General features: G+C 37.4%; 1 protein-coding gene across 4 annotated transcripts in view; it reads left to right on the top strand.

The window, feature by feature from the left end:
- Positions 1-22243, top strand: part of RhoBTB (Rho-related BTB domain containing) — a 156320-nt gene that overhangs the window by 88371 nt on the left and 45706 nt on the right. For all 4 annotated transcript variants that reach the window (XM_065234605.1, XM_065234604.1, XM_065234602.1 and 1 more), the window contains exon 3: positions 16378-16720. In XM_065234605.1, the coding sequence (XP_065090677.1) occupies positions 16541-16720 (180 nt within the window). In that variant the 5' untranslated portion in view covers positions 16378-16540. The remainder of the gene's footprint in view (positions 1-16377; positions 16721-22243) is intronic.

Raw genomic sequence — 22243 nt, 5'->3', positions numbered from 1 at the left:
AGAGATGTTATGCCTCAGAACATCCCGGCGGCGCCGACCCAAGCCTATTGGGGTGAGAGGTAATCACGCTTACAACTACACCACCGGCGCCGCTACCAGTTATATGAAGATGTACAGCTTTTATGTCTCTTCGGTTTTAATCGACATTGTTCAATCGATTACAAATCAGGTCTTGCTCGTTCTCCCAAAACATAAGCTCATTTGATTGTGATCTCATACGGTACTGGCCCTTTGAAGTTTGTATGTGAATTACTATGGTACTATTTTGTGATCTACTAATTAGCTTGATATCTGTACCACCCTAATACAGGTATTCCTAGATATAACGTAACTGACACTTTTCATTTGCTTCGTCAATTACTCGCAAACAACAAGTCAATCACCCAAATCGAGATTATACCAATAGATGTGAGATTGTCTCTTATGTCCGATGGTGTTGTTACTTTGCTTAATTGAATATCTAATAAGTTTATGACCGAAATCAATAAGCTTATCAATCATTTGACCAAATGTGCAATGTACAGTATCGTAAAATCGTAGGTAGCTACTGTAATGGACATTATAATCTCACGGAGTTCACGTTTCGGCTGTCCGTTTATTACTAATTCCGTAATCCGTATACATACCCATATAATGCTACTAGTTTTTTTTTGCTGTGAATTGATTGGTCATCATCAAGTGGTAAAATTCTCGCCTATTAAAAATCGCTAAAATAGATTGTCGATGGAATACTACCGCCCATAGGTGCTAGAATTAACATTTCAAATCCGTGACGGATCAACGGGGGGAGGGGGACGTGATCAGTCGCAAGCGTAAAGTGATTGATTACAGATAAACCAGGGCTTCATTCCCGGTCCTTTGTTCTCAGAAATATTCTTTACTTCTACATGCACCAGATTATTATTTATGTTCAATTAAAATATTGTATACTCACAGCTTACCATGTTTTTGTATTGGTTCAAAAATATTGTACGATTATTTCAACAATAAATCTCGTCGAATCAACAAACGGTTTGTTGCTTCTGCAACCATCTTGTTGATTCTACAAAAGTTAGTTGTTGAAATAATGGTACAATACTGTTGAATCATTAATAAAATTTGGTAACCTATATGTCAGATAGCCTGGTAGGTTAAGGCACGCTTTTTACCAAGCTAGAGGTTCGGCTTAGAAATATTTCGGGTAGAACCGTTTATCGACTTCCCTGGGCATAGATGTAGCATTGTGTTTACCACACACTGAATTCGTATCGGTCGGGCATAGAATGCTTTTAATAACTGTCGAAGTGCTTCAAAGAACACTACATTGAGAGTTGACAGAACGCTCGCATAAGAAGCGTAAAATCCAATAATTAAAAAAAGAAGCTATGAGTAAACAATTTTTTACTTGATTTAAAATTAATTTCTCTCCGTGTACGAGCATGGAAGGAACGTCATTGTGATTTTCATAACATTATATTTATGCCTACACTCTTAGAAAAATTGATGTAAATTTAGGCGCTCTGAGACTGACATATACGAGCGTCCATTTTGACATAAAATTGAGTCATAATACACGCGAAATTCAGCTCAATCAAACGTACTTTCGAACTTTTCAGTCTCGGAGCATTTAATTTTACATGACATGGATTTCGTCACGTGTAAGATTAGGTATTTCTAAGTGTGTAGGATAAGCTAAGATATAAGCTTCATTTGGAACGTAATAAACGTTTAAGCAGAAAAATACAAAATTTGCTGTGATCATGAGTTGACCGACCCCCTATGACAATACGTACGGGAATTTCTCATTCAGAACATGCAATTTCCACACTCAACATCAGTCATCTTACGATGAGTAATCGGTACTGATGCAACCTACATACATGATATAGCCGGCAAAGGTTCGCGAACTTGCGGACGTGATTTCTGACATGCCTACCGCTTCGTCATCGTTTGCTCAAGAGTCAAGTGGCAGATGCTTCGCTTTCAATACGTGGCTTTGCGTGTGGGCTTAACGAAACCGCAATTAACTCTCAAAACCGCATCACAACAACAGTTGTTACTGTCGGATCATAGTACGTATATTGATTACATCACTTTTATGTTTGTTTATTCTAGCTTATTTCTGAAAGATAGCTGGAAATATGCCTAAATAAATCAGGCAGCAACAGTAACATGAACATTCTGGGCGAGAAGGTCTAGATAATTCTGGAGGAGCCTGCCACCCCTCTTCTTTTTCTTTTTCTTTTTCGAATTCAAGCTTATTGCTTTTCGCATATTAGCTTATTGCGTGCTCTCAACTTAGTGTTCTAGATACACTTTTCCACAGTTATTAATTGAAAGCTTCCCGAGCTGGAATGAATGTCTCGATACCTCAAATTGGTATGGATGAGCATGACATAAGAGGTAAAATACCAAAAAATAATACCAAAAAAATGTTCCCACGATACCATTCCAATACCAAATTATGCAATTGCAATACCAAAACAATACCACCCAAGTATTCTTTTGGTATCCAAATAACGATTTTTGTTATTTACAAAGCAATTTGCATGCAGTTTTTTGGTATTTTACCTCTTATGTCATGCTGATCATTACCATGTTTTGGTATCAGATCAGAACTAGGTATTCATTAGTTATTTTCTCCTGCTCGGGTTTCTATGCCTTTACCATTTTTGCTTTAGTATAATTGTGTGGCAAAAGTACTCTATCCAAAGGGGAAAAATTCCTAGACCCGATCGGGAATCGAACCCAGCCACCTCCAGCAGGGTCTTTCTTTGTACCTGCGCCTTTACCGCTGAGCTAAATAAGGAAGCCTGCATTTCTAGTATGCCCCATTAGTTATGACAATAGCCATAACTGGTGAATATACCATAAATGGCTCACTTACCCTATGTTGTAACTTCAACTTAAACAACCTCCAAAACTAAAATAAACTGAAACTCGAAAGGATATTCCCCGAAATGTATAAATAGCTGTAGCCCTATTTTCATTAGATGGGATCCATTTATGGCATACTAATCTAATCTAATCTAATACAAACGCAGCCAGTACGAGAAAGCATCCTGGAAAATGGTTAGGTTAGATAACGCCTAATCATTTTTCTTGTCAACATTGATGTTTGCTGCATATCTGATATATGACACAAACATCAAAACGGCCAGGCCTACTGCGTTGCATTTGCCGCAAAGATGATTCGAGTTTAAATAAATATTTTTAAAAAGCGATGCATTTCGTTAATCTTCAGGGGCGGAATGAAGCGTGGAAATACCGTACCAAACGCTCCGAGTTATGTAAGAGTGAATTTAACAATCATATGTAATGTAATGAATGGTTTATATAATATATTATAATTGAAGGATCTCACCAAATGCCTCCAATGTTCATCAAATTCCTAATTTATATATAACAATGGAATGATCTTACCGAAACTGGTCTGCTTGACTGTGATCATCAACTTTTCCAGACATCTCTATTTCACGATTTTCTCCAGTAGCTTTAGCATTTTGCTTTTGTCTATTGTCCTCAGCCAAACGCTTCGTCTTCATCACACAGCTCGCAACGAACGCCGCACACGGATCTTCGTTCTCTTCTATTTTCTTCTTACCTTATTGTATTCCCATGATCTTCTAGGAGGAAACTCGCGTCCAATTTACTCTTCTTGAGCTCCACCGAGTACTCGGAATGTGCACTCCGTGCATCATTGGATTAATGTGAAGATTAGTATGTGATGGTGTTATATGGAAAGTGCAAAAAGAAAGAAAGACATAAAGAAATACGACAGAAATACGACCGGGATTAGTTTCAAGAAGTGATAAATTTCATTGGATTCCCCAACTGACCTTACTCGAGCAAATTAAGTATATATAAAGCTATATTACGAGTATATGGTCATTTGGGTACTCATAGGCCATCAGAATGGTTCATCGGTTGCGAAGTAAAGCATTTCTTAAAATGATGCGTTATACATATTTCTCAATGTTTTGACTTGATCCTATCGTTAACTCAAAATTGCTACTTTAGTATTGCAACTACGGGTAATCATCGAAAGTACTTGCATTTTGCTCAGGCACTTTTGAGCAAACTGCAATCACTCTCTCATACTCGCAATGTGTCACAACTGATTTGTCACAACGAAGCCCCTACGCTCTCTGATTAAAGCGCAGTGGGATCCATTTCTAGCATAAATGTCAAAAACAATGAAGGCAAACTGTCACATCTAACACTTATGCATAACATTTTTAATCACGAATTTAATTGCGAATTTAGAACTTTATAGTTGTGAAAAGACAAGAATCTTGAAATAGTGGTATTATTTGTCTTTGTCCGAAAAGACTTGAGCTGGAGGCGAAGAGTAGAAAGCATAAACACAAAGTAAGGCCGCGTCCTGACCGAACAATCTCTAATGGTGGTAAGTTCCAACTTGTATTTACTTTAGTCCCGCGGAGGCATTGTGTAGTTCTCCTCATTGTTATTCATCAGCAGTTCCTTTGGTCGATGCGTCGTCGACTTTGGGAAGCAAAGTCATGTTTCGTGATGAGTGTGTGAGTGATGACCACGTTTTGCGTCCAATGGAAGCGCTCTGCTCCTCGTTGGCGATACTGCCATACAATGAAACCACTGAAGGCGGCTCCCGTTCTGATGGAGGAGGTTTATTGCATAGCGAAATATAAAGCGTTTATTGTTTTGTACCTTTTGACTATAGTTTAAGATGTTTTTGTATGGTTAATATGAATCCTGCCTCTGTAAAGTTAATTCGATTGAGCTTTATCAAATTAATTAATGAACATCCAAAAATCTGATGTTGTCATCAAAGCAGGTGGATATTTTTTATCGGGATTTAATCCGAGGATAATACCGGTTGGAGCTTACCACCATAAGTGCCGGATCGAAACATTCCACTAAGTTTGGTACTAAGCTTGGCTAAGCCATACAATATTTCCATTTCTCAATTTCGTATTTCAAATCAGCAATCTTATATGTGTATTCAATCTAACTTGCACTGTCCGGCAGTGATATTATGCAGAAAAAAATCCGTTTTCTAAATATTTGTTAAAGTGATGATAGTTGCAAGCAGCTTTAGTTCGGTAGTTAGAAGGTGATAACTCTATTGCAGATCAAGTCATCATTTCAGAATGTCTGGAGAATCAAGCCCATTCCGAGGTCACTTTCACTTACAATAAGCCCCGCATGTAAACACTATCAATATCACATGGATAGCGGTACTGTAAACACAACTTCCAGATCTCGTAACAAGGAGTTTCTAAATTTGGCACGTATGGTAAATATTTTTTTGCAATTGATTTATAATTAGAAAGTGCTCACCAAACTCCAGCGTGTTTAGGCAAATATCTTGTTTTTCACTCGAAGTTATAAATAAGAACATCTCGTTTATAGCATTATCTCAACCGAAAACGCTGACACAACAAAATGCTGTGAAAATGCAAAACAAAACCGAGTTTCATTATATCGACAGTGAGCATGCGTAAGGGCGTAAACGCGATGATCCATTCTCTTCGTCGATTTTCTCTTTTGTTAATAACTCGCTAGAATTAACGTTTCTCGGTGCGTTTGCTGTTGCTTTTGATAGCCAACCCAATCCGTTACAACTCTGCATTGCACAAATTCTAGAAAATTGTTTCACTTAGCTGTAGCAATGTAAAGAGAAAATCGATGAAGAGAATCGATCATCGCGTATACGCCCTTATGCATGCTCACTGTCGATATGTGTAATAACAATATCTTTCACTGAATAAAAATCAAGTTCTCAGAACCAGTGCTGCATAATCTCGACGGTGATATAGGAAATTCTGCTTTGGTCACATATTTGAGCTAACAGTCATCGTCAAGGCAAACCATGTCAATTATAAGTGACAATGCTGTCAGTGACGAATATGTGCTGTTTTTTTATTAGCTAAATTTCAAACGAAATTAATTGACTTGAGCAAAACAATTACATGAAGCTGTTAAAGTGAACATCTTGAACTCCTTGGATAACAATAATGTGACACAGAATGCACGAAATTACACTTTTTGTTACCAGGCGAATCTTTGTCATTGACGAAAAATTTAACGAGATTTTGACAAAGGGTTTTTTGAGGATCAGTGACTATATGAAAAACAATTTTGTCAATATCGCGCGAAAGTCTGTCAATGACAATGAAAAATATCAGCACTACTCAGAACTGAAAACGAGACTCAAAACACCCGAGCGTAACCTGCAAAACTTTCATTCGTGGGTATTGTCCGAAAGGCAGAACGCTAGCAGCAAGAAACGAAAAAGACACGGCAAAACTCTTCTGGAAGCGGAGGCGGAGCACCGAAACAAAATGTGAGAAAAACTGACCGAAGCACAAGCGCTTTAGTAGAAGTCGAAAAGCACGCGAAAACACACAACATTCGCGGACAGCGAAAGCAAAAACAACCGTTCGCTGGCAGGGCCTACTGCGCACTCAGCACATTTCCAAAATTCCAACGATTTTTCATAGCTGATTTCTCCGTCTTTAAATCATGAGCAGTTCTTTCTTGTCTAAATATCTAATCATGTATTGTGGTCCCTCCGACCTTTTGTCCTATTTTTTTTCATGATTGCACCTTTTGTCCTTCGACCTTTTGTCATAAATTTATACCAGCATGATTTAATTCAGTAATTGATGCCACTGAAAAAAATACGGCTTCCAGGTAACCGAGAAGCATTGACACAGCACGTTATCAGCAGAAAATGTCAAAATGGCTAAATATACGGCTGCTTTACTGTTCGATCCCAGAAACTGATGGTGCTACGATCAGAAATTTGACGCGAATTCTATTTTCTGTAAGAATGCGAAGATAAATTAAGAGTGAATTTCAAGAGTTTTCTGGTAGGAGTTCTGCACATAATTCCGAGACAGTTATGGAGAAACTTTCTAGGAAATGACAGACAGATTCAGATTCATAAGATTACTAAGGGGAATCCTGGAAGTTAAAGTAATTCTGAAGACTTTTTGGAATGATCCTAAGAAAATCATAAACAAATTTGTAAAGATATCCGGAGATGAGTCCCCTAAGAAACAATTTAGTAAATTCAAACATTGAAAAATTTTCAAGGTTGAATGTCTGAAATTCAAGATCAAGGATTAACAAAAATTATTCAAATTCTGAGACTTTGATTGAGAACAAAGTTCAAGATCCTGGACTAAGAGAAATTGTGGAGATAGAATTTTTAGAAAAATGTAACAGTATGGTTGTGAGTAAAATCCTCTATGGACAAGCACTCCTTTGAATCCACGTCCATAGAGGATTTTTCTCACATTTCATATCGTAGAAATTTCCAAAACTTTGTGATGTGAAAAGATTTGTAAGGTTCTAAACTTACAAAAAATATTCAAAAGGCCAGACTTTGGGACATTGCTATTTTTATTTAGATCTCAGATTAATGTTTAGTATTCTGTACAACTGAACCATTGTGGTCACCAGTGTTCGGAAAAATTCAAAAACTCAAATCTCATGCATGAGTTTATGCGCCAATGAGTTTTGCCTTGCCAAATTCAACGTCACAAAAATCACCGATGAGTTTTCAAGTTCAAAAATTCATTGCTTTATATTTTGGCGTTATTCATTGTTATTACTATTGTTTGCGCATCAAGGTTTGGAAAACTAACACAACATGCATAGGCATGATATCAATTGACGTTTGAATGGTTTTTATGAGTTTAAAGCTGGAAAGATTTTTCGGCGTTGTGAGTGTGAGTGCGTGAATATGCATAAGAATCTCAAGCGTGAATTTTGTTTGCCGCATTCGCACGCGAGTTTATTCTCGCAGGGACACTCAATGAATGAGATTTGAGAATCATTTTCCGAACACTGGTGGTCACATTTGTCACTAGATCAAGAGATTGAATACATATTTTTTTTAGAAATCTTGAACTTGATACAAAGGATATTTAGGGCAAATCGATGGAGATATTGAAGTAAGGAAACGTTTGAACACTCTGTAGTCTGAACGAACCAATTTTTTTAAAAATGGGATCAACAAAAAATCCATGCAGGATTCGACATTTGTTAGGAGCGTATGAATTATTTTCGATATTTGTGCTTAAATCGTAGATTTAAAAAATAGGATTCTATTTTAAAAGTGGGATTGAGAAAAATACTCAAAATTTAGAACATTGAAAAATTAACAAGATTCCAGATAAAAAATCATGAATTCCGAGACGAACACCTATGAAATTTTTAAGCGAATTTAAAAGGAATAAAAAATTGTATTGAAGATAAACAACGAGGAGAATCACTACCAAAATTCTGATGTTGATAATATCTTATATTCGAGCTGATTTGTGAGGAAAATCGAGGACAATTTTACTCATCTACTGAGTAACCCCAAACTGAGGAAAAATCAAACAATGTTTTCATGGATATTATGGATTAGAACCAACCAAATGTTTTCAATCTGTCGGACACATAAATTCTATGTGTGAGCCACATACTTTTCATGCAGCTTATAAATGTCATCCATCACTGTGCTTTTTGTTTATGTGAGCCGAATGAATGTTATGGAAATTTACTATAAAGTAGGGGAAATGGATGTAATGTCGGCCTAAATGCCCCTAATTTGGGCCCATACATAAATTCAGCAATCCACTAAATTTTCAATAGCGACCAAGAATATCCATTAGTACCGTCCCAATGACGTGTTCATCTAGATAAAATTGATCAATAGTAGATTTTTAGTGATGGGCCCAATCTTAGAGCCATTTCCCCTATGTGCACTTTTTCCTGAGTGTACATTTTGCAATTTTGAGTAACTTCTTCGACTAAATTTTGAGCTACTTTCATCGGCCATGTATAAAATAACCGCTTACGAAAGCTGCCATCAATCCCTTCAAAGCAACCTATAGATTCCATTCATGAAATGTTGTTGCATCACAAAATGACAGCCAACCTTCAGACCTATATCGAAGAAAACAACAGTCAGATCCAAAGTTTACTTCTTTTCTACTGTAGCACAACTTATCGTCTTATTTTTCTGGTCCTTCTTCAGTGTTTGCAAGACGACCGGCGGTTTCGTAATGTTTCCCAATGACGTCCATCGCCGATCTCCTTTTCTTCGCATTCGCATTTTCTGCCCACGCCCACGCGAAGAGGGCGCGTCGTAGCTGTAGGTATCGGCAGATTTGCATGAAGTTTTTCCGAACCGTTAAATTTGAGCTTTTCTAATTTTAGCAGCCCGGCTCCCCTCGGTCCAAAACGTGCACGCGTAGCAAACAATGAACCGACTGTATAGGATGTATGAATCATACTGGGGGGGGGGGGGGGGTGGTGGTGGCTGGGTTATTGTTTAGCAAATCTGTCTAGCTATGAGCAGTTGGTGGGGCGCGGTTGATGGATAAGTTTTAATAATTTCAGCAGTAATGGCTTTATAACATTTATTCATCGGTCGTTAGCGAAAATGGGAATAATTACCCGGGACAACTGGTGGAATTTTGAAGTTCTGGGCTTATTTAGTTTTTTTTTTGGGTTAAGGGACAGACCCGATACTGTATTACTTAAATAATAGACACGGCATTTTGCTATTAGAAAAAGGAAATCAATTACTGGTTCGAAGCGCACACAATAATTTTGATTTAAAATTGTCACTTGCGCTCAAAACATGTTCGTGCTCTAATGATGGAGGCAGTATTTAATGTATACTTCACACATCATAATTAAATGACAAAGCATTCGGACATGAATGCCCCAAGGAACGCGTCGTCCAACGCTAGATGAAAGGAAACGATTGAAAATGACACATTTCAGCTTGAGTATTAGAGCCACGTTTTTGCAAAAAAAAAAGGTACCGGTTATTGCTAAGATATAGTTCGCTACATATCAATTAATCAGAAATCTATCAATCTTTTTGTGGCTATGGGATTTGGTTTGATGGTAAATAGAACCTGATGTGACACCACTGATGAGTGTTGAATATTCTATAGCTCCCTGGAGTGTAGAGTGGTTATATTCCAGTCTACAAGTTTGTCAGAATTCAAAACTTTTTGGACATGATGTCTGAAAAAATGTAACACAAGGATATGTTTATGAAAACAATCACACTCTTCTCAAGGCATTTAAAAACGCTCTGAAGGTTGTATAAATTTCAAACATATTTTGACTGTTTTCGAATTTTTTGATTCCATAACATATTTTGACTGTTTTCGAATTTTTTGATTCCATAAATCTTAACTTTTCTTCAATATGAAAATAGAAATTCAGTTGAATACCATAATTAACTTTATATCCTGGTCATTTCAAGCTGAACGTTGCATTAGGTCCTAAGTTACATTGACAGATTATCTTCGTCGACTTTCTCTTTGTATCCCCACGGCCATGTAAAGACATTCCCAGGTATTTTCAGCACACAGATCGACAAAAGAAGCTTTTATCTAGCAGGTAATTCGACAAATACAACAAGAAACAGTTATGTGCTCAAGTTATTAACGAAAGAGAAAGTTGACGAAGAGAATTGACCAATGTTACTTAGGACCTAATGCAATGTTCTGCTTGATTTGTTGTCAGGGTGGTAACTGAATTTCTCGGTTCTACTCTGCCGGTAATCGCAAGTCAGTTCCATCTGATTTTTTATAAATTTTGAGTTAGCATCATTATTAAGTTTATCTTTCTATGTTTTTTGAGATGTGCTACTCAGTGCTGTTCTTACGATACTCAGTTTGACCGCCAATGGATATGGCTTTGAATTCTCTTGTGATTTGATGTATCGCTTGATGGACTTTGATTAAAAAAAGAATTTACTACTCCCCCGGGGATACCCGGAACATGTCCGGGTGTGGCCAACATGGTGCTGGTCACTCATCGTGACTCTTATTGATCTTATTTTTGAATTCTCATGTGAATTGATTTATCGCAGTGTGGGTTTGGCACGTTTATGAAAAGCTTTGGTCTGATGAAGACCCGTACTCACCGGAATATGTTCCGGCCATTGGTCTGGAACCAGTGAAACAAATCCAGAAACGTTCTATGGGATCATGGTATCTTTCTACTGTTCAATACTGTGCTAAACTAATGCAGCATCGTCATGGAATTGTGACTGACTGACTGTCAGTCCCACTCAGATTTTGGTCATAAAATAAAAAAGTCACGATATTTTTTCAATATTTTATGGTAAACATAGATGCATTCTATCACATTGTACGTTAATTTTTAAATTTATCCCTCCAAAATAAGTGCCAAATCAGAAAACTAGTAACATCTTTGAACGCCGTTTTCTCATTTCCAGTTTTTTTCAGATGGGACTGACTTGCGATTATGGGCAACAGGTAACAGGTTATGAGTCATTAGGTTGAATATCACTATGCCGAATGCCATAAGGCCGAATGGGTCTAGGTCGATTTGGTAATTAGGCCGGAAATTATAATAATTGCTCTCATTTCATTATCTGGCATCTGTATTGTTACGGTTTATGAAAATAATTAGCATAAAATAAAGCAAAATAATGTTGCAGCATATTTGATTCAAGATTTCAAAAACTAAACCAGTTCAAAAGAACCACTCATGTTTCAAAGAAGGAAATATCCCATGTGTAAAATCGTCAACTAGACATATGTGTGGTTGATTTGTATCTCTACTTTGTAACTACTCATGTTTGGAAATTTCAAGAACTACGCATGTTTGAAATAAGGAGTGAACTCATTACGGGTTCAATTTTTTTTTCTTCTTTATTATAGAGATTTTTAGCCATATGGGTATTCGAAAACTGCTCTTATTTGAAAGAAGGAGTCAACTCCAAGAGAAAGACACATATTTTAACGGATCATATTAGTTGCTAAGTTTGCACAAATTGGTTTCCCTTTAATGTTTTACACTTTCAGCCTTTTTTCACTTTGACCTTTTGTCCCTTCGACCTTTTGCCCCTTCGACCTTTTGCCCCTTCGACTTTTGTTGCTTTGACCTTTTCTCCCTACGACCTTTTGTTCTATTGGTTTTTTATACTTGCAATACCCTTTTCGTGCGAATGGAAGCTTGCCTACACTGAGGCAAAAGAACGTAAGAATTTCATAATAACCACTGTTTGGGCGCACGTCGAACATATGTGCAACTACCCTAAACACTAAAGATGTATCCATCCACACACAGATGTCATTACTTGTATATACAGTGTCTATAGTCTTGTTCTGTACTGTTAAGTATTGTATTGTATGATAGACGATAACAAATAAATAGTCAATAGTACGTATATCTCTGCCATGGCAAGATGGCCAAAATAATCAGTCGTGTATATCTCCTTTTATCACACAACGTAAAAATCGGGTCCTATCCGTGCGCGATCAACCACTTATGACTTTTAGCTCCAAGAAATCGGTACAAGCAGGCAAAACTACGTAAGAATTCCATAAGAAACACTTGTGAATTTTAGCTATAAGAAATGAGTTTGAATTTCATTGAGTTACCTTATGAAAAACAATATTGTCAAAAACTTATAAATCGGAGCAGATTGCAACTGAAAAATGGACGCCGAGGTTAGAGGGCCCGTGTGCTGACCACTCGTCTTTCAACGCTTGGGAAAATGAAATGGTTAAAGGCGTATAAGAGCTATGTCATGTTACCCGAAAATCATTAATAAGTCACGCTTATGTTGTTCATAGGTCGAGCCTTATGAAATTCTTATGTCTATTTGCCTAAGTGTATGCTTTGCCTTATGAAAAATAATGTTGACATAAAAATAATAAAACGTGTCAGACTGGAATCGAATCATATATGATATTACGGGGCCCGTATGTTGACCACTCGTCTTGCAACGCATAGTGGGGATTTTTGCAACAAAAAGGCTTGAAATTGTCTGCCGCTGAAACCACACATTGTAGCATATGACTTTCTTTGGGAAAAATGTCAAGACATTTATTCTTCATATTACAATATAATCGGCGCACGCTGTGATAAGTTCATGTTTGGAGCCTATTTTGCCCTAAAGTCCCATATTTTCTGTAGTTTTTTTTTCCCATTATGATACTTCATTGATTCAAATTTTCAGTACCTCTTATCAGAAGTAGCCAATATGTCTTCTAGTAGTCAGCTTGTGCCTTTTAAAATTTTTTGAAAACATTTATAGGGGAGTATGAATCAAATAAACCAGATTTAAAAAAAATAAAAAATAAATAAATCGAATTTAAACTCAATATTAAAAATTTAAATATGAGATGCACCAAACACTCAGAAAGTGAATTACAATAGTCTAAGGGACAAAACTGATAAAGCAAGTAACAAGGGTACCGGTGCAAAACAAAGTTTATTCTTTAACTTGGTTAATTTTGGGCTTTTAGACTATTGCAACCTATTTACTGAGTATTTTGTAAAGCATACATATTTATTTTTTAATATGCCATCAAAATGAGCAAACTTGTATATTTGACACATGGCTTATTTGACGCCTCATTCTCCTCTGAATGTTACCAATAGTTAATCAAAGCTCACTTCCTGGTTTCTAAATGGTATATTTTGAAATTTTGAAAGATAGATATTGTCTATTTATGCCTATAAATCAGTTCAAATGCTTTCAATTGATAGAGGATTTTGGGGTAAATCAGGTTCTAAACATGTATTTATTTGTTCGTACACAGTATGCAAACAAGCACATTGGATGCTTAGATTCCATTCTACTTCAAGAAAACCTAAATCTCGTGTTAACATTTCAGCTGCAGAAATCTTTCAAATAAAGTGAATTGTTTTGATATGAGATACCGGGGAAAAATACGCTCAAAACATGCACTTGAATCAGTTTTGTCCTTTAATCCACTGAGTGTCTGAGTGTTTTGTGCTTCTCATATTTAATTTTTTAATATTGAGTTTAAATTTGGAAATCTTTTATATTTTATTAAACAATCTGGTTTATTTGACCCCATGCTCTCCTATATATGTTTTTAATAGTTTTTAAAAGGCATAAGCTGACTACTAGAAGATATATTGGCTACTTCTGATAAAAGGTACTGAAAATTTGAATCATTGAAGTATCATAATGGGGAAAAAAACTATAGAAAATATGGGATTTTAGGGCAAAATAGGCTCCAAACATGCACTTATCACAGCGATTCAAAATATGAAGAATAAATTTCTTGACATTTTTCCCAAAGAAAGTCATATGCTACAATGTGTGGTTTCAGCGGCAGACAATTTCAAGCCTTTTTGCTGCAAAAATCCCTACTGTGCAACGCTTGGAAAAGTGAAATGAATCCTGAAATGAATGTGGGCGTGGAATACCTGTATACAGAGAGAGAGAGAGAGAGAGAAGGATTAGTAATTTCCATTTAATTCTACTACCTTATTTGCTTATTCTTGAAAGACAGATACGCATATTTCGTCTATAATGTGCAAACTTCTTCAGTGTCTTGTACTAATAACGTTTGCATTTAAAAAAATGGACTTTTTTCGGATGGTGATAAAAAAAGCAAAGACAGATAATTTCTTTTGATAAATTCCCCATGGAAGGTCATTATTTAAGCTTACTTGCAAAAAAGTTCGACGCCCTTGCAAGCGGCCTTCCGGCAGTTAACCGGAACATTCGCCATGGCGGACGAAAACATGCGTGTAGGCATGTTTTTGAGTTCTTTCTTCGTTTTATTTATCAATTCCTCCTCAGTTTTCGCGACAAATTTGTTGGAGTAGATCTTACGCTTCAGGTTGACCCAGAATCTCTCGATGGGACGCAGCTATGGGACGTTGGGCGGGTTCGCCGACTTAGGTACCACATCGATATTCAGCCGCTCCATCTCCTCCAACGATCGCTTCGAGTAGTGGGCCGACGCCAAATCCGGCCAGAACACCGCGTCTTCGCCCTTATGGTATTTCTTGATGAACGACGCAACTTCCGGCAGGTATTTCGTACTATAAATTTCCCCGTTCACGGCCAGTCGAAAGTCGAAAGTCGAGCAAAAGAAGAGCGGAATGTCCAAACATTCCCTTCTCGCTGATTGTCAGTCACAGCTTGGGGAACTTGGTGTGTGAAATGAACTTCACCTCGGAGCTCACTTCCTTCGTGGGGGAAGTAAAAGACGAAGTGCCCTGCCAGTCGTTGCCATCCAGGGTGAGATAGGTCCCGTCGTCCATCACCACCGCCACGTCGCGATTCGCCGGGAAAAACGAGTTGACCATCTTATTCAGCCGCGGCCGCTGCCGCTGCCGCTGCCGCTGCGTCATTGCCTGCAGTTCCGAAACCAGTGGACGTGACTTCCGCTTCCTGACATGTATGTTCATGGTCGTCGGGTACTTTTTCACTGTTTGGCCGGTTGCACCGACCTCCCGGCCAAGCGCACGCAGCGATGTAGCCACCTCGGTCTTCCTCTTCAACATACTTTGGAGCTTCTTGTCGCTCAGGGTCGTCGGCCGTCCATAACCGGGCTTTCTTTTGATGCTCTGATTGTTGTCTAATAGTGCCAAGATGTTGTAGATGCCGGAACGGGCGTATCTGGCGTCCACAATGTCCGTTTTCGACGCGGCGGGGTGCGGGTAGGGAAAATTCGGTGTTCATAATCTGTACAATCTTTATGTGCCATCTATTTTATATAATATTGAATATGATGCAAATGTATTTATAACATTCAAAGTGTTTTATGTTATTTCATACGTAAAGTTTGCGATTTTCAGAGTTGGTTGGAAATGCTAACATGAAACTTTAGTGTGATAATTTATTAACTAGAGAATAATCTTTAGAAAAGGGTAGGTGGAGAGTTCCGTTAGAGTACGGCAGTATGAAAATTTAATAGAAGTTGAAAATGAGCGAAAGGCCATTAATGCGACAGTACAAAGTCAAACGCACACCTTTTGCCTAACCCGCACGATATACGCGGAGATTTGAAGTATGTCTTCAAATCTACAGGCAAAAGGTGTGCGTCCGCCTTTGCTCATTACTGACTGCGGCTGTGGAATAATTCTAGTGACGTTTCATCACTACCTAAAGCCCCACGTTGCGAGAGCATTTCCAGTCGATGGTGTGTTATAATGCAATTCTTCTTTACCCAACTATTGTGTTGCTTCTCTCGTCATGACCAACGTGGTGAACTATCCACCCACCCTCTTCTAAAGATCCTTCTCCAGCTAATAAATTATCACACTAAAGCTTCATGTTAGCATTTCCAACCAACTATGTATTTATGATTTGTTCTCATTTTCCTGACAATTAGCCCAAAAACTCCAAAATTACATCGTCCTGACTGAACATATATCCCTCATTAAGTGGTAAAGTTACCCAGGATCAAACAAACAGAAGTCATGTCCTGATTCCCACAATGCTAACCAACCAGATTATGTTCATTTGCCATTTATCATCATGCTACCGTACAACTTGCTGCTCCCCTGTGACCCCAATCAGCAGGAAATTGCTTTGTTCAGCTCTTTTTGGCGTATACTAATTAGTTGTTGTCACTTTTCTCCTATTTTTAGGGTTCCTAATCCAACGACTGTGGTAGTACGGTTATTGTGCTAATCATTCCAACCTACGGACTACTGAGCGAGCACATTCGAAGGTGAAGAGGATCCGCAAAGCAACAACCAACGTCGAACGTAGAGTCGTAGGTACCGAGGGATAGCCTGGCCTAATGGAAGCATGGACAACGAGCAGCCACACCAGGAGTTGGTAAAATGTGTCCTCGTAGGCGATACCGCCGTTGGCAAAACACGTCTGATCTGTGCACGGGCCTGCAACAAACATGTTTCACTTTCGCAGCTACTTAACACGCATGTGCCAACCGTGTGGGCCATTGACCAATATAGGATATACAAGGATGTAAGTATATATTTCAGACACGAGAGTGAGACGGACTGATGCACCCATGTAGCGAGGCAAGTGGTGCAATCCCTTTTTCCCTACGATTTTCCTCCTCCTCCCAATCAACAGCCCACAGTTCCCACCCCATCGATCGAGGAATGTGGGAAATTTATGTTCTCCATTGAATATTTGTTGAACTAGTCATTTTCGCAGTTTTTGCTTTCTCCATTTCTCGGTAATAGGTACCTACACCAGCTGGGCTGGCCCGTTGTTATAATGTAGTGACGTCAAATCACCGCCGCCGCCGTCGCCGTCGTTGTCTTCGTCGTTGGATGGCTTCGCTATATTGTTGTTGATGTGATGGTTTTTGCATCGCCATACGACGATTCATTGAGGAAAACAATTTTCCAGGATCTTCGGTGTCCGCCGTTCTTCCGTTGTTGGTTGTCTTCTGCTTTTTAGCGAACATTGCATTGCTTGGGGGCGGCTTCCTGCTGCGAATTAGCGTCTTAATATCGGTTGGGTGCAGCAACTGAAGCTTATTACATGTTGTGCTGTTGTGGGGGGAATGTAGGGTTGCTCAAATTATCGATGCAACATGATGGGTTTCGCGGACATTTGTTTACCCTTTGTGCAATCAATGCCATGTTTGCAGTGGGTAGGTTATTGTTTGTTATTTTCGAAAATATATGTCAGCACTAGCTTGACAACCCTATTTTTTCCCTTAGAATGTATATTTGAGGAAGCATTATGCTTCTAATTTTAGAAGTTCAATGAACTTCTGCCTGTGTTCGACTGAAGTTCGTTGAAATATTTTCAAGAATGAGGAGAATTTTGATGTAATCTCTCTGAGATGGTTTAAAAATGGCAAAAGAGTCAAAACAGATTGAGTTTGAATCTTCTTGAGAATACTCAAATTTCTTAAAACAAACTTCTGATCGATCATTGATTATCTAGTTAGCTACACGGAGATGAAAAACTACCCTAAATTAATAATTTTTCCCTCATTTTTAGGGTTCAGCCCAATAACCCAAATTTGAGTAAATCACACATAGTAGTCTCCATTTAACACCGTCAGCAACAAAAATACCTACTCTTTAGTATATTCTACCCAAAAATAATTTTAATTCACGTAAATTTGTGAATATGCAATTTACTCAAAAGTAACTTATTGGGCTGAACTATATCGTTGGGTCGAATCTCTCGTTCCTTTTTTTGACAACAATAACGAGTGCAAGTGAGAGGCTGAAGTCAATATTAAGTAAAAAGAACTCAAATTTTGGGTTGTATTTTTTCTCCGTGTAGGTTTTTAAATAGAGGGATTCACCCATCTTTCGATACCACAGAATATAAATTTTTGTTTGTTTTCAAATTCTATATCTCTTTTGTATTGTGAAAAATTCGTTTAGATCTATCTACATAATATGGTCAATATTACATAGGAAAAATCCTGTAAATTTCCATCATAATTGAAACTTTTCTCAAAATTCACGTTGAAATTATATTGGAATTCTGGAATTCAAAATTTCCTTGGAACTCCCCTCAGAAGCAGACTTTGGAATGGTCCTTAAAATTTCCTTGAAAATCTCCCCTGCAATTCTCCTCTACAAATCCTTTGAAACTAGGTTCAGAATTCGATTTCCTTGGAAGCCAATTCTGAACTCTCTAACTTATATACAACGCTACGAACTTCTGAGACTAGAGACGTTAAAATGACCGCGTTCAAGCTGTTTTTTTGTTGCGAAAATGCTGTACCGACTATCCTTGACGAAATCAGGAAAAACATGTCAGAAGGGTCTAACTCGAAACGTAAACAATGACTTGGATCGTCGGTTTGTTACGAATGACAACACATTTCTCTTTATAATTATCATTAAAATTAATTTCAAATACTCTTCAGAAATCTCTTGGTTTGTCGTTTTGATTTTAGAAAGTATTCTCCTAGAATTCGCTTGAAATTTGCTCTGAATTGCAAGGGAACTTTGCATTGAATTTTTTTGAAATTCTTAGCAAAGTCCTTTGATATTTTTTATTTCACCTCTTCTTCTTTTTCCTCATCGCATTTCACGCTTATTGCTTATCGCATATTAGCTGTGCTCTCAACTTAGTGTTCTAAGATGCACTTCCATAATTAATAATTGAGAGCCTTCGATGAATGTACCATTTTTGTATTAATCCCTATGTGTCGAACCCCACCACCTCCTACATGGCCTTGCTTTGTAGCTGCGCATTTATCGACTGAGCTAAGAGAGGTCCCAAATAATTCACTTGAAACTCTGCTTCCTCACAAATTTCTGCATAATATCCTAGTTCGCTCCTCTGAATATTTTTAGAAATATGCTCAAAACTCCCTGTGGATTCAGCTATATGAAACCCTCTCGGAAATTGTCTTTAAAATTTTTTGAATTCTCTTAGGAGTTACCATCTAACTAGCTTGAAATTATGCAAATATATTGCTATATTCAGAATAAGATTCCTCTGGAATTATTGTCTATGTTGGAGCTCTTCTCAAACTTCGTCCCTTTGAAATCTTTGATTAATCGATTAAATGATTGACATTTAATATATTTTCAGCCACAGCTACAGTCATAATTGTAGGGTTGGTGCCAATATTGTAGTCATACCATCATTAAGTTTGTCGTAGGTTTAATTCATTTAGAATTCTCTTCCGAATCCCCCTGAATTCCCTGAATTCAGAACTATCTTGGAGTTTTGAATTTCACCGAAAGTTCTTCTTAAAATTTTCTTGAATTACTTATCAAATTACCTGGAACTTCTAGCCAAATGCCTTTGCAATTCTCCTCAGTATTCCTTTATAATTCTCCTCAAACCTCATTTGACATTCTAATAAAAAAAATTTACACAATATTTCAAAGCGTTGAATTCCTAAAATATTGTCCAAATCCAACAGTAAAGATTGCTTTTAATCAGAGATCTTGAAAATTACGTCGTTTTTCAAATTTTATATTTTTCGAATTCCTACAATATTGTAAACAACTGACGTAGCCCCTTACAATTTTCTCATACTTAATCCGAGATTTGAAGTGCCATCCCGTTGATCTTACTGTTTTCTATAAGAATTTATAAGTGCAATCCATCAGTTAAACGTAGAACTTCTTCCTATTCGGTCTAATGACCCATTCGGCGTTGATCCTAGTGGGCTTTTCAACATATTTATCCGTTTATACCAAACCGAAACAATATATGTTTGGCATCCAGGAAAAATCGCGAATTATATTTCTTAAATTCAGTGGCCACCCTGAATAAATAAAAAACATAAAATTACATTCAAAGTGTTTTATGTTACTTCATACTGGAAGTTTGCGATTTTCAGAGTTGGTTGGAAATGCTATCTAACATGATGCTTTAGTGTGATAATTTATTAGCTAGAGAAGAGGGTAGGTAGATTGTTCCACGTACATCGTACGGGTTAGGCATAGAAGTGTGCGTTTGACTTTGTACTGTCGCATTGATGGCCCTTCGCTCATTTTTAACTTCTATTCAATTTCCATACAACGGAACTATCTACCTACCCTCTTCTAAGACCATTCTCTAGCTAATAAATTATCACACTCAGTGTTCGGAAAAACTCAAAAACTCAAATCTCATGCATGAGTTTATGCGCCTATGAGTTTTGCCTGCCAAAATTCAACGTCGCAAAAACCACCGCTGAGTTTTTAGGTTCAAAAATTCATTTCTGTATATGTCGGCGCTATTAGTTGTTATTACTCTTGTTTGTGCATCAGGGTTTGGAAAACTAATACAATATGCATAAGCATGCTATCAATTGACGTTTGAGTGTTTTTTTTTTTAGTTTAAAGCTGGAATGATTTTACGGTGTTGTGAGTGTGAGTGCGTGAATATACATGTGAATATCAAGCATGAATTTTGCTTGCCACATTCGCATGCGAGTTTATTCTCGCAGGGAGACTCAATAAATGAGATTTGAGAGAGATTTTCCGAACACTGATCACACTAAAGCTTCATGCTAGCATTTCCAACCAACTCTGATAAATATTTAATATTTCTCTACAACTTTTTCTCAGACCTCATTTCAATCAGAAATTCCGTTTTTGAGCTACAATTTTTGAAAATTTTTAAGAACGCCATTTTCATAATTTTACAAGATCCGAATCGGCCGAATTTGTGAATGATTGCCTATAACACACAATTTCACAACGTTTGATACAAATCGAAGAAGAGCAATTTGAATGTCGCTGTTTTCCCTGGAATCGCTCAACTGTGCAATTTTATTTAAAAATATACCATTAAACCAAAGACAGCATCTCAAGAAGACTGGCGTTTTCTTACGTCTTATGACAAATGACCGAATGGACGAATGGCCGAATAAACAAATGGACGAGACTTCAAGAATTACTTTTTTGAAATTAAAAAAAAACTACAGTTCTAGTTTTTTTATGATTGCACAATAGATGAAAAATTCATGCTGTCCTATTAAAGTGGAAGTCAAGTTGAAAAATTCCACTACATACAAGCTCATTTTTGCGAATATCTGTGTGTTTGAGAATCACTGCTGTAATCACTGAATCCAATCTGATTTGCACCTTAACCTTCTAATGCCCAAATTTTTGTTTTGATTCTACATACTTTCTTTAGGAATGCCTTGAAGGAAATATGGATTTCTGTACTATTATTTGATATTAATAATGCAATTTGAAAGATTTGCTCACGTTTAAAAGAAGGAATAATCTCTATTTAAAAATATAATGATGATCTTATTGCTGATTTCTGCACCATTTAAATCAAATGTAGGCGTATTGGCTCTAATGTTGGCCTATGGATCTAAAATTGGGCCCATCGCTAAAAATTTGCTATTTATCAATTTTATTTAGATGAACGCGTCATTGGGACGGTCGGTACTAATGGATATTTTTGGTCACTATTGAAAATTTAGTCGATTGCTGAATTTTTGTATGGCCCAAATTAGGGGCATTTAGGCCGACATTACAGGGTGCGTGACGAATTTTTGCAGTAAATTTCAAATAGTAATTTCTCATGCTTGCGGATCATGATTTAGATATATTTGGCAGCACTGAATTGCTCATACTGTTAGGTGTAAGATGTAAACAAACAGTGTTGAGTAAACGTAAAGATGCCGAAACAAAAGAGCAATCGGTCAGCCGCTGTCGCTTTGTTGCGCGCCGGAGTAAGCGTAATAGAAATAATTCGGTGGATAAATGTGTCTGAAAGAACAGTGTTTAATATAAAAAAGGCCTGGGAAAGTGATAAAATGGAGAACCAGCTCATACTGCTAATAAAACACAGAAATGGCTTGCGGAAAATATTTCGGAATTTTGGGAGAAAGAAATTTGGCCTCCAAGCAGTCCCGATATCAATCCGTTGGATTATTTTGTACGGGGCATCGTCGAACGGAATACCAATAGAACCCCTAACACCACACTTGTCCCTAAAAGCTAAAATTAAGGTAGTGATGACATCTATGGATTAAAACATTGTCAAACGTGCATATGGCAGTTTCCGGAAGCGTCTAGCTACAGTCGTCGGAAGGGAAGGCGAAAT

Source organism: Ochlerotatus camptorhynchus, unplaced genomic scaffold, assembly GCF_037179485.1.
Source record: "Ochlerotatus camptorhynchus isolate MF236.1 unplaced genomic scaffold, CSIRO-AGI_Acam_v1.1 ptg000434l, whole genome shotgun sequence".
NCBI lineage: Eukaryota > Metazoa > Arthropoda > Insecta > Diptera > Culicidae > Ochlerotatus > Ochlerotatus camptorhynchus.
This window is presented reverse-complemented; position numbering and strand designations above follow the sequence as displayed.